Source organism: Jatropha curcas, chromosome 3 (genome assembly GCF_041381405.1).
Source record: "Jatropha curcas cultivar XTBG-Jc1 chromosome 3, XTBG_Jcur_1.0, whole genome shotgun sequence".
Lineage (NCBI taxonomy): Eukaryota > Viridiplantae > Streptophyta > Magnoliopsida > Malpighiales > Euphorbiaceae > Jatropha > Jatropha curcas.
In genome coordinates this window covers 1,881,436-1,894,789 of record NC_143153.1, presented here as the reverse complement: position 1 = coordinate 1,894,789, position 13,354 = coordinate 1,881,436, and the positions used below count along the sequence as shown (strand labels likewise).

At 34.7% G+C, this 13,354-nt stretch overlaps 2 protein-coding genes across 2 annotated transcripts; both read left to right on the top strand.

Annotated features, from left to right (window-relative positions):
- Positions 1–218: 218 nt before the first annotated feature.
- On the top strand, positions 219–1,310 carry LOC149497319 (uncharacterized). Its single transcript, XM_089718850.1, has one exon. It carries the CDS (start codon positions 219–221, stop codon positions 1,308–1,310), a length of 1,092 nt encoding a protein of 363 aa, XP_089574976.1.
- Positions 1,311–8,065: 6,755 nt separating this feature from the next.
- Positions 8,066–9,779, top strand: LOC105644627 (Kelch repeat-containing F-box family protein). The gene has a single exon (XM_012230043.4). The coding sequence runs from the start codon at positions 8,428–8,430 to the stop codon at positions 9,580–9,582; it is 1,155 nt and encodes a 384-aa protein (XP_012085433.1). The 5' UTR covers positions 8,066–8,427; the 3' UTR covers positions 9,583–9,779.
- The last annotated feature ends 3,575 nt before the right edge of the window (positions 9,780–13,354 follow it).

The following is a 13,354-nucleotide window of genomic DNA, read 5'->3' as shown; positions in this document are numbered from 1 at the left end:
ATACAAAGAAGAATTGCTGTTTGTGGGTATTACTGCAACTTTCTAGATTGGGGTTGTTGGATTCTCGATTTTGAACAGGATGTAATTATGGGTCTCGTTGAGTAACTTATCACCTGGGATGGTTAATCTCTCTTGCGCTATGCATGTTGATTTTCTTGCAATTGCATGTGCGCAGCTATGTCAACTAGTTTCTTTCTTGTGAAAGTTCAGGAGGAATCATGAATATTCTTTGTTGGAACTACCGAGGACTTGGTCACACTCGAGCAGTTAATGCTCTTAATGATCTTATTCGATGCCATAAACCAACGGTCACCTTTCTGTCTGAAACTTTAGTTGCTTTGAATAAAATTGAGCAGCTCCGTTGTAGACTTCATTATGATTCCTGCTTTGCTGTGGATGCGGTGGGACGCAGCGGTGGCTTAGCAATCTTGTGGAATTCTCAGGTTAATTTAGAAATTCTGCGTTATTCTTCGCATTTTATTGATATGAAAATTACGGAAGCTGCAGGTTTTACTTGGCGCCTCACTGGTTTTTATGGCATGCCGGAAAGACATCGTAGGCAAATTTCGTGGAATGTCCTCCGATCTTTAGCTAGGTTGGAAAATCTCCCTTGGTTAATTTGTGGCGACTTTAATGACCTAATGTTCGCTGAAGATAAGAAAGGGCGTAATCCTCATCCTCCATACTTACTACAGGGTTTCTCAGATACTGTGGCTGATTGTGGTCTGATTGACTTGGGAATGTCGGGGTATCCTTTTACTTGGGCTCACGGCAGAGGTCAAAATCGGGTAGAGGAAAGATTGGACAGAGCTTTGGGAAATATTATTTGGCAGAATCATTTTGCTAATTATCAGGTCCAGAACCTAGTCTCAAGTAAGTCTGATCACTCCCCTCTTCTCATTCATACTTCCCCCAGAGTCAGAAATTTTAGGCCCCAACGTTTTCGATTCGAGAATTTTTGGCTAGAGGGGTCTGATGTGGATTCTGTGGTTAGAGAGAGTTGGGCCAATATTGATGGTGTTGATGTAACGAGGAAGATAAAGGTTTGTGGACAACATCTACAGAGCTGGGGTAGGAGACTAAAGCTTCGGTTTAGGCAGGATGCAAAGCAATTGACAGTGCAACTTGAGAATCTTCGGATCAACGGTAATATTGAACAATTTGAAGGTGTGCAGCGTAAGCTTGATGATGTTCTGTACCGTGAAGAGATCTTCTGGTCCCAAAGAGCGAAATCTCATTGGCTACAATCAGGGGATATGAACTCTCGGTACTTCCATGCCACTGCTAAAAAACGGAAGAAATCAAAGTAGATATTTCGGTTGAAGGATGCTAATGGCGAGTGGATAAGCGATAGCACTATGTTGACAGGTATGGTGAGTGACTACTTTGTTAATCTATTTAAGGCAGGGAATGCTGACTTAAGTCCTGTTGTGGGTTTATTCTCTCCTCTGGTTTCGGATAATGATAACTTTATGCTTCTTAGAGATATTTCTGTGGACGAGGTTAAATTGGTAGTGAAACAGATGCACGCGGATAAAAGCCCCGGAATAGATGGTCTAAATCCTAGATTCTATCAGAGATTCTGGGATATTGTGGGTCATGATGTTGTTCAGGGTTGTCGAGACTGGTTTAATTCAGGTGTCTTTCCGGATAATCTCAACGATACCTTAATTGTGCTAATTCCAAAAATAGAAGACCCAGAGGCAGTGAAGGACTTTCGACCTATTTCTCTTTGCAACGTAGTTTACAAAGTGTTTGCTAAGATTCTGGCAAACAGGCTGAAGACCATCCTACCTAATCTTATCTCACCATCTCAGTCAGCTTTTGTCCCGGGCCGGTTGATTTCAGATAATGTGTTAGTTGCTTTTGAGTTAATCCACTCTATGAAAACACGAATGACCGGTCAGCGAGGAGCTTCCACACTGAAAGTTGATATCTCTAAAGCCTATGACAGAGTAAACTGGTGCTATCTACGAGCTGTTATGCAAGGTTTGGGTTTTCACGAGCGTTGGGTGGACTTGATCATGACGTGTGTCTCCTCTGTTAAATACTGGGTTGGAGTGAACGGGGATGAGATTGGCCCGATTATTCCAGAACGTGGGTTGAGACAAGGTTGTCCATTATCTCCCTACTTATTTATACTCTGTGCTGAAGGACTGTCAAAGCTGTTTAGTAAGTCTGAAAATGAAGGTCGCCTCACCGGCTGTAGAGTCTCGAGAGCTGCGCCCCGGTTATCTCACTTGTTGTTTGCAGATGATAGTTTGTTCTTTTTCGAGGCATCACGAATTCAAGCTCTAGAGATAAAAAATATCCTAGTTACTTATGAAGCAGCTTCGGGTCAAGAGGTAAATTGGCAAAAATCCGGCATTTTTTTCAGCTCTAACACTTCGGCAGTGGATAAGGATGCCGTGACAGGAGTTTTTGGTGTACTTGCTCCTTTGAACCACGGAAGGTACCTGGGCTTGCCCTCGTTAGTTGGTCGGGAAAAGAGGCGTATCTTTTCTTTTTTGAAGTATCGAGTGAGGAAGTTGGTTAGCGGTTGGAACCAGAAACTTCTATCGAAAGCGGGCAAAGAGGTGTTAATAAAGTCTATAGCACAAGCTATTCCTTCATTCTGTATGAGTGCTTTTCTTATACCGGTATCCCTCTTCCTAGAGTTACAGAGATTAATGAATTCTTATTGGTGGGGAGGGAAGATGAGATGGTTGAGTTGGGAAAGGCTGTGTGCAGCGAGGGAAGAAGGAGGTTTGGGTTTCAGACATTTGCGCAGTTTCAATCTAGCCATGTTAGGAAAACACTGTTGGCGACTCTTACACAATACAAATTCTCTCCTTTATCGCTCTTTCAAATCTAAATATTTCCCAGGTGGGAACTTTCTTGGTGCAGGCGTTGGCCGTAATCCAAGCTTTGTCTGGAGAGGGATTTGTGCAGCTAAGGATGCTATTTGTTCAGGTTTTCGGTGGCGGATCGGAGATGGTCAGTTAGTAAATGTCTGGTCTGAGCCGTGGCTATTACGAGATAACCAGTTTCGAGTTGACTTGCCTATTCTTCCTGGTTTTGAGCATATAAAGGTTTCGGACCTTATCTTGACACAAGGGAAACGCGCTTGGAATTTACCTCTGATACATGGTCTTTTCAATCCTTCAGTTGCTGAACTTATCACTTCTATTCCTTTGGCTACAAATATTCAGGACGACACTCTCATATGGCACTGGACAGACTCAGGGATATATTCGGTGAAATCGGGATACAAAGTAGTAGCATCTCAATATGTGGATGTTGAAGATGACTTGCGGTCCAGCTTTTGGAAATCTCTTTGGTCCCTTAAAATTCCGCCGAAGGTGAGGCATTTCCTCTGGAGGTGCTGTCGAGACATTCTGCCAGTTAAAACAAGTTTGGAAAGAAGGGGAATGGAAGTTGACACAGGATGCGACTATTGTGGTGCTGCTGAAACATTAGCTCATGCCCTTGTTGAGTGTCCAAAAGCAAGATTTTGTTGGCAGTTTTTTGGTGTTGAACTTCATATTGGAAATTTTTCAAATTTCTTACAGATGTTCGAATATTTACACAAGGTATGGGAGAGCGAATTTTTAGAGAGTTTTATTATGTGTTTGTGGAGTGTTTGTGTAATGCCCTATTTTTCCTGTGTTGAAATAGTAGTTTATCTGTCTGTGAATAGTACTGTCGGTCCGGGAGTCGGTACAGAAAAATTTTTATATATGGTTAATATTTTATGTCACATTTTTGGAGCATGCATGCATGATTTTTATGGGTAGAAAGTAAGTAATGAATATTTTTGGAGAATTTTAGAGAATTAGTGAGTAGTAACTTAAGATGTGATATTAATTAAGGAAATTAGAGGCAATAGTTGTATGGATTAAATTTGAAATGGTGTTATATTAATTAAGGAAATTAGATGAATTAATTTTATGGAGTAAATTTGAGAATTTTGTTGTGTTATATACTATTTTGAAGGAATTTAATTTGGAGAATATTTGTAGCCATTAGATTAGATTTACATTCAATCCTAGCCATCCAATTTTGGTGAAAAGACCAAACTACCCTTTAGTCAACTCCATTATTTGAGCAATATTTTTCTTCCTCTTCTTCTCCATCTAACGTGAACTTCATCTTCTTCTCCTCCATTTCACCTTTAGCCTCTCTTTCTCTTCTCTTTGTTTTCTCCATTTTCTACTTGAATAATTCACCAAATTCACTCCATTTACCTTGAATAAAGTAAGAAAATCTAGAGATTAAAGCTTGAGAAGGGGTTTTTAGGGATTAATTTCAAGGAATTTGGAGAATTCATTAGGTGAAGTAAACTTCATTATTTTTGGATTTAGAGTTTTGTTTTAGCATATACATACTTAATCATGCTCCAATTTCTTCTTTTCTTTGTTTTCTTTGTTTTGATTTTGAGCTTATTACATGTAGAGGGTGGAGAGCCTTCTAACAAAGATAAAGGCAAGACCAAAGTTTAAGGAGCTTTGATTCAAGTTGTTTTAAAGGTTTGTGTTCATAAACACACTAACCTTACTTCAATTTTTGGATTTGTGAAGTTTGTACTACTTTGTGAAAATTTGGGATTTGGTATGAAATGATTTGATTGCTGGAATTTGGTTGTATGAATGTGTTCTTGAGTGTTTTCTAAGCCTACCTATATGTTGAATTTATGAAGAAATTATTTTTCTCTTCTTCTTCCAAAAGTGGCAGAATTTTACCAAGGGAAAATGTTAATGGGTGTGTTTAAGGACTGTTTTTCTATTCGTTTTATTTTCCCTCTGTATTTGAGTCCTTCATGAAAGTTGTAGGTATACTTCTTAGCTTTCCAACCCATCCTCTTGTGTCAAATTTTGATATATATAGCTCACCTTATGACTAAAACATCTAAACTGACTCTGTTGTAACGTACCACATGCAGCAATAGATTGAGTGACTATTTTGACCACCATAATGGCAAGATTAGGTGTTGAGCTCTTCATGAGAGTTGTTACCCTGTGTCTTGAGATTGCCCTGGTGTTGGATTGGTTTAATTTGAGTGTTTGGTTACGGAGAAATTCAATAAACATTGGACTTGGTTCTGCTAAATCCGGTCTGGACTATCAGTCTGTGTTCCTAGCTTATTTTGCCTATCTTGCAGATTTATCTGGGTTATGGCTCCTTCATAACAATTGTATAATTGTGTCTTATCTTTCTAATGAATCTAATTTCATTCAATTTGGAGATATATAACTCAAGTTATGTATTAAAAACTCAGCAAAGGTCAAGATTGCTTTTATGCTGGAAATTTCCAATGTTAAGTACTTTGGTTTAAGTATGAGATGTTTCATGAATGAATTCAGTTTAAATTCAGAAATAAATTTTATGAGCAATGGAAAGTCAGAATAAAAATAAGAATAAAAAAAAATGGATTTTGGGCTCTAATATACTTGGTGTGAATTTGATGCGTGATTTGATTTTATTCTGTGTGATGAGCATGCTCGGCATTCGATGCCATTTTGATAAGAAGCTATGATCATATGCTAGGCACGTGGGTGCCTTCTGTTCTGTTAGGGCGGACGCACTCTATATGTTCTGAATCTGTTGGCGACCTAAGGCCATTCTGAATCTGTTCTGAAAACCTATCTGCTTCTTTTTCTCCTAAGTGTATGTGAGCCCTTGTAAACATATTTTTCAGGTAGCTTGGAAATAAATGATTATATGTTATTAAAGCAGGATATTACGTTACATGGTTTTCTAAATAAAAAAATACTACTTGCTAAACTTGTGAATATTAAATCACTTCTAATTCATACTAGGATTTTCTGATTTATATGTTAAGTTAAGACGGTGCCTCCGGCACCGAATGTGACATCCGCCGTCGGGTCTCTCGGGACTGGGCGGTGGGTGTTACATTTTGGCTGAGCCGTAATGAACTAAAATGGAACCAAGTGGAAGAAGGACCTTATCATGTGGTTACTCAAGCTAGAAGAATATTGGCATCTTGGAAGAAAGCCCAGCTGAAGCTGTCAGGTTCGGATACCGGCATAGGTACCTCTGGAGGTAGTCAATGGTTCCCGCCACCTACTGGTACTTTTAAAATAAACTTTGATGCCGCTCTTCTCCCCTCTGTCGGCCATGGAGCTGTTGGTGCTGTAATCTCAAACTGCCATGGCAGGTTCGTATTAGCAGCAACGTCATCACTACAAGGCTGTTCTTCTCCAGCAGTAGCAGAAGCTCAGGCACTAAGAAAAGTATTATCATGGGTGCTTTCCGGTCATCCTAATCTGACGATTCAGGTTGAGACTGACTGTCTGCAAGTTTATCATGCTATGAAAAGTTCTGCAAACGACTGGTCTGAGTTTGGCGTTGTCATTTCTGAATGTAAACTACTATTAGTCCAATTGCCTAGTGTCTCCTTGGCTTGGATTAGAAGACAAGCAAATGATATAGCTCATGTGTTGGCTAAATCAGTTCCTAGTGAGGCTTGTTTTCAAATTTGGGATGATGCTCCCAATTGTATCGCTCATTTCTTTCATTAATAATATGAATCATAATTCAAATGTCAAAAAAAAAAAAAAAGGATCAATATAATTTTTAAATATATATATATATATATATATATATATATATATATATATATATATATATATATATATAAAATTAACTAAATTATTCTTTTGTCAGTTCTCTAAATAATTAATGATTATAGAGTGAAAAAAAAGTTAATTATTACTTTATTTTCTAAAATAAAGGAAGTGGAAAAAAAATGTCTAAACTCCAAAGTGATACTTGAAAATTAAAATAAGATAGAGGGGGTAGAGTATTACTTTTGTGAGAAATGACACAAACGTTATAGTGATATAAAGGATAGTATAGAGAAAATAACTTTTTAACTATTAATTAAAACAGAAAAATAAATAATTAATTTGTCACACTCTAAATTCCCAATATGAACACTTAATCTAAGACAGCGTAAGTACAATATATGATGTTAAAAAATATATCAATTGATTATTATTAGATAGATAGCTAACCCCATCTAACACATGAAAATTGAATGCTCAATAATTCAACTGTGATGTTTGCTTGTTTGGAATTAAAAAGATTGATTTACTTGTTCATCGAATTTAAAAATAATTCGAATATTGATATGGACATACAAACTATTTTAGTAAAAATATAATAATTCCAATTTCCAAATTTGCGTTCTCTAATTAATATGTTTGTTTATTATAAACATCTATTAATACACACACCAGTAATTACATACAGCGGATGAACTTTGGATTCCGTTTTCAGTTTTGTTCGATGTAAATACACTTGTATTTTAATATTCTTTTGCAAAATCAATATGTTTTTTTTTTTTTTCAAAACTTCTTTTTTTGGTAAATAATAAATTCTTAATATCAATTGATATATTTTATTGTAAATAATTAAATATAAATATAGTAATAATTAATTATATTAGTAATTTAATGATTGAGTGTTCATTTTCTAATGCATAAAATTATGAATCTGAAAAAAAAAACTTCTATTTAAAAAAAAAAAACATGAATTGAATAAGATAAATGTACAACTCACATCAATGGTACTAACAGATCTTATCATTTTAATATCTGCCTTCCAATGCACGTAAAAAAATACTCATTCCGTTCCACTTTAACAACAACAAAATGAACATTTTACCTTGTTCATTTAGAATTTTGAGAATGCATTAATTATTTTTTTTTCAATTTTATCCATATTTATTAGGTGCCCTGCAGCAAAATTAATAAGGAGTTTATAATTTTAAGGACAATTAGATATTCACTGTATTTTTTTAGAAAATCAATGTGTTTCAATTATTTTCTTAACTATTAAAGTGGAACAATCAGAATATGATATAATCATTGCATTTGCTATCCTTCCAAGGAATTAAAAATAAAATAAAATAAAACTAAAATTCCATTAAAAAAATTAACTTTTAAATAAATACTGTTTTATTTATTTTTTAAAGGCTAAAAAATGAAAAAAAAAAATCAAAAACTTTTTAAACTTAAGAAAAATAAAAAGCTTACTCCTAAAACCAAAAAAAACTGCACCTTAATTGCCTAAATAAAAGAAAGTCAATTCAACTTCACCAACCTGATCTCCACGTTTTCCTTTTTCGATGTGTTTAGCCCACGAAATTAAAAATCAAGTACCAATTAGGATTGTTCTTATCCGGTTCTATGTTCCATAATATTCCAAACAAGAGCGGGAAAAGATATCGAGTCCAAGTCTAAAGTTAGAAAATTATCTGGTAAGAATTCGAAATGTATTTTATATATGTATAGTGTATTTTCTCCTGTTTTAGAATTTTATACATGTCAATGTATGTGTGGGCTACGGTGCCGTCCGTTCACATCCAGTTATAAATCATTATATAAACCTCCCCACTAACACAAAATTATCCAAAATCTAAAAATGGCAGAACGGAGAAAAGAAACGTTACCGGAGCAAGAACAAACCTCAATCCATGGGGACATTCTGGAGTCCGTGTTCGGTCACGTGCCTCTCATTGACCTTGTGCCTGCTTCCCGTGTCTCCAAGTCTTGGAAACGCAGCGTTTCTACTTCTCTTCGTTATTTCAACAAAATCAAACCTTGGCTTATTCTCCACTCTCAGGCTACTAGATCTCCTCACTTCATAGCCTCGCACGCTTACGATCCTCGCTCGCACGTGTGGATTCAGATCCAGCAACTGCCTATCCATCACGTATCTGCCCTCCGATCTTCCCACTCCACTCTCCTCTACATGTTATCACCGTCCAAATTTTCCTTTTCTTTTGACCCGTTGCATTTGACTTGGCACCACGTTGAATCCCCACTCGTGTGGAGAACTGACCCCATCGTCGCAGTCGTCGGCCACCGTGTGATAGTCGCCGGAGGAGCATGCGATTTTGAAGATGATCCTTTGGCTGTGGAAATATATGACCTGAAGACGCGTACATGGGACAAATGCGAGTCCATGCCTACTGTTCTCAAGGACTCCGCCGCCTCCACATGGCTTTCCATAGCAGTAAACGGTAATAGAATGTACGTTGCAGAGAAAAGCTCCGGCTTGGTTTTCTATTTCGATCCGGAAACCAAATCCTGGAATGGACCATACAATTTGCGTCCTAATAGAGATTTGTCCAGCACCTTTATTGGATTTTCTAATGACCGTCTGATTTTGGTCGGTCTGACTGGAGACGATGAGGAAGAGATCACTGGAGTGAAATTGTGGGAGCTAAACGTCGCGTCGTTTGATTGCTGCAGAGAAATTGGTGAAATGCCTAAGGAACTAGTAGAGAAAATGAGAGAAGACTCTTCTAGGGTGTCATCGGTGGTTGTGAATGTGATGGGAGATTTTGTGTATATAAACAATGCCTGTGCTCCTGGAGAGGTATTCCTTTGCGAGCTTGGCAGCGGCGCGTGTAAATGGAACAGTGTAAGGAACGTGGTGGTGAATGATAAGTGTCGTTTGGCTGAGAGGTCAGTGTTTTCTTGCGCTAACGTGGGATTGGACGATTTGAATAGAGCGATACTGGTGCAGGGTACGGAATTCTCTGTGGTAGGTAGCACAGGAGAGCGTTTGTGATATACAAAATATTTAAAAATGATTTTTTTTTATTTTTCTCTAAGGAGGATAACAAGGTAGATGAAGCGAATTTGAAAATGGAGAAGTTGAATTTAGTAACAAATATTGTAGCAATAAAAAAAGATTACATTGTGGTTGTGATTATAAATATTTGTTTCTCATTATTCATTTTTCAATGGAACTGTCATCTAAAACAAGGTCACTGCTCTTTCTTTTTTTGTGGTAGAGGAGGGAGAATATGTTTCAGCCCAATCTCCACCGAAGTTGATGTTGAGGTTTTCTCTATCTATTTCCGGCCCAACCCTGTTCATTCATGGTTTTAAAACAGTTTGAAAAATATTTTATTGTTATAAAAAAAAATAAAAAAATAACTCATATAATAAATCATTTATAAAAATAAAATACTTGTGGACTTACTAATATTTGTGAGATATGTTAAAATTTTATATCTAAAAAATTAAACAATTAAACCAAATAAGCCTACAATTTGATGAAATGAACAACTATTTCAAACTTTAAAATATGTATAAGCTATTAGTTACAAATTAAATGGTTGAACCAGATATTCATGGATAAAGCAATCAATCTATTTGAAATCTTTTAGAGAGAGGGATGATTTAAAGGAGGTTGTGGAAGGCAAAAACCTTTTGACAATGTTTAAATTATAGGTTTTGAAATTCATGTAATTTGTGAAGATCTATAAAATCAAAAAAAGATAAGCTTTTTTAATTCCAAGAAACATAGAATATCTTTTGTTTGGTGTATAAAAATTAGTTAAATTTACAAATTTCAGCGAGATATTTATATACATCAAAATCATAATTTATCATGTATCAAAAGCAGACACATTTAACTAATTAAGTGCGATCTAGTTAGCTTCTTATCCATATGAGAATTTGAATTCCTTCAACTAATGCATGTTTTGTTTTTTAAATTTTCACATTATAATACTCTAAACTAGTAAACCATAACCATCACTATCAATTATGAGGCGAGCATGTTATCAGATTAGTTAGAAGCATCTTATCACCAACAAATTTTTTTTTTTTTTTTTAATTTGGAATAATTAGAAATTGAGTAAAGGCATAGTTGGTCTGGGCAGTTGGTCCGGGCAGTTGGTCCACCGAAGGAATCATGGTGACTTGGACAAGGACCCATAAAGCCCAACAAAATAGCTAATGTCATAATCATGGGGCCCATGTGAAATGATCTTACTATCCCCAAATCCACAACCTAAAATCCCATTTTCCCTTCTCAAAAAAGACCTAAATTTTCAATTACTATTTCTTTTCCTCCACCTAACAAAGAACAAAAACAAAAACACCGTCCTTTTTTGTCTTTGAATTTTAGTCACTTTTGTGATTAGGTCGGTAAGTGCATGCCGTCAAAGATTTAGTTCTGTATCGAGAAACATGTTGTTGATGGATGGGTGAAATTATGTGGCATGGTAATTGGGACAGGAACCCTCTAAAACATTTTTAATTTACCCTTTGGTCTTGCTTTTGATCATGTCTTTAATTAAGCATGCTGCAATTTTTATTAAAAAATTTCATTTTGAACCAATTGATTATTGCATCAGCACAACTAAATTGATCCCTTCATGCAATAAATATGTATTGAAGTCCCTGTTCTAAGAGATATTTTATTTGTATATCACTTTCTATAACCATTAATCTTAATTCTAAATTAATTGAATCGGTTCTATTAATTCTCTATTTCCATTTTAGCATGTTTATATCTAAGCATATTGGAGAAGGAAAATTCAAATCTAGATATATATATATGTGTGTTTATCACTAGATAATATCTTAGTGTGCAAATCTGTTTTGTTTGAATATAAAAACAGGTGATAAAATTAAATGACTTGCCAATTTGGTTTAAAATATTACTCCCTTCCTTATATAATTGGTATTTTACTTATTATTTGTTTCAAATTATAATCTTATTTCTTTTTTAAAATAATATATTCTTTTCAGTTTTTTTAATTATGTTCCTATTTAATGTGTATTTCTATTAAAAAATCATTAATATATTTGAAAGGCCCATTAGACCTGAATGATATTGTAGAGTATACACCATGGATAATTATTTCCTTAAATAATATTCACCAAATTGATAATATAATGTATTGGAGTATATATTTTTCAATCAAATCACTCTTAATAAATTTGATTTTTTTAGTAAAAAAATTTTTGATTAGCAAATGATTTCATACTTCATATGAGTCATGATTGCTGTCAAAACATGATAGATGAGAGTTTGATGTTGCGCTTGTCAAGAAGCTCACGCTATTAGATTTAGCCGATTTGTATGTCATTTGATTATATAAGATAATAACTTGAATTATTTAATGATTCATTTCAAAATACAGCTTAACAATATATATGTGTGAAAAATAAAAATATGACTAAAATTATGGAATAATAAAAAGAGTTTTGTATTGAAAGGATATTTAGATTTGTGATGGAAATTAAAAAGAAAAGAGTAAAAAACGCAAAGTAAAAGTAAGTACTGTTCAAATTCCGAAGCGACCAAACTACCCTAATAAAACCCTAGGATTTGGGGGTCTATAATCTAATATAATTCTCTGCCACGTATTATTAAATGTGAATAAACATAATCCATTATTTAATTACGGATTAGGGAATATTCAGTTTTCCCAATGCGACAAAAATACCCTTGGGCTTTGAACTTCTACATTACAGCACATCTAGGCATTTTATTTGCCCTTTTCTTTTTCCGACTTTTTTTTTTATAAAATTCAATGTCTAGCCTGTTTTACCTATTTTGCCCCCACTCTTAGGCATGCATGCGGTGGTCCGGCGGCCATTTTAGAGATTCTATCACGGTATTCGACGCGGAATATCATAGGGGTGCAAAAAAGCTCCTCACGCACACACCTCCACCACCACAGCCATAGCGGCGTATTTTAGTAAATAAATAAATAAACAATTCAAACATTTTTACACTATTACAAGAAAAAAATTACAATAATTCAAATTTTAATTAATATAGTAGTTAACGAGACTTTTTAATGTCCTTAAATATAGTTATTATATACTAATCAACTATTAATTACATATATGATTTAAAATTAAATATTTTTCAAACTAATAGTTAAGATATATAATTTAATTTAAATAACAAGTTATTGGAAAATATAATAAATTAATTTTAATTTTTTATTATTATAATTGTAATATTTTGAAAAGGTTTTAAATTATTTAACTAGTTTTGATAAAGTTCAAACTCAAAAAGAAAAAAAGAAAATGTAGGACAAGAGGCATACCATCCCCACATGGGCATGATGGTCAGGGGCATGCAGGAGCAGGACTATGGTACTGTGGTAGCCTATCGGATCAATCATGACCGTTGATGGGATTGATTGATGCATCGAGAAGCGGGAAAAGAGGAAGGGAAAAAAAAGAAAGTGGGTCCATTTTATACCAATAATGATGTTGTGGGATGCTGGTGCATCTTAGCAATATGCACATGTTTAATCCAGATTGGTCCACCATTAAAAAGAAAATATTATTCTTTGAAGAAATTTTAAATAGAAATTATGCGAAAAACCACACATTTTATTTATTTTTTTTAAAAGAAGCCAATATTATATTTAGAGAGTGGTAATGGAATATAAGTGAAATATAATTATTTTTTAATGTAACATTTTATAGTAAAAGTATATTTAATTACATTATATTGCATTTTCCTAAGCACATTAATTTTAGTATCACGGGCATGTCAAGTCAAGATAGGTTTTGTTTTAGTT

Coding starts and splice junctions, on each gene's coding strand:
- LOC149497319 (XM_089718850.1), top strand. CDS start 219: ATGAATATTCTTTGTTGGAACTACCGAGGACTTGGTCACACTCGAGCA.
- LOC105644627 (XM_012230043.4), top strand. CDS start 8,428: ATGGCAGAACGGAGAAAAGAAACGTTACCGGAGCAAGAACAAACCTCA.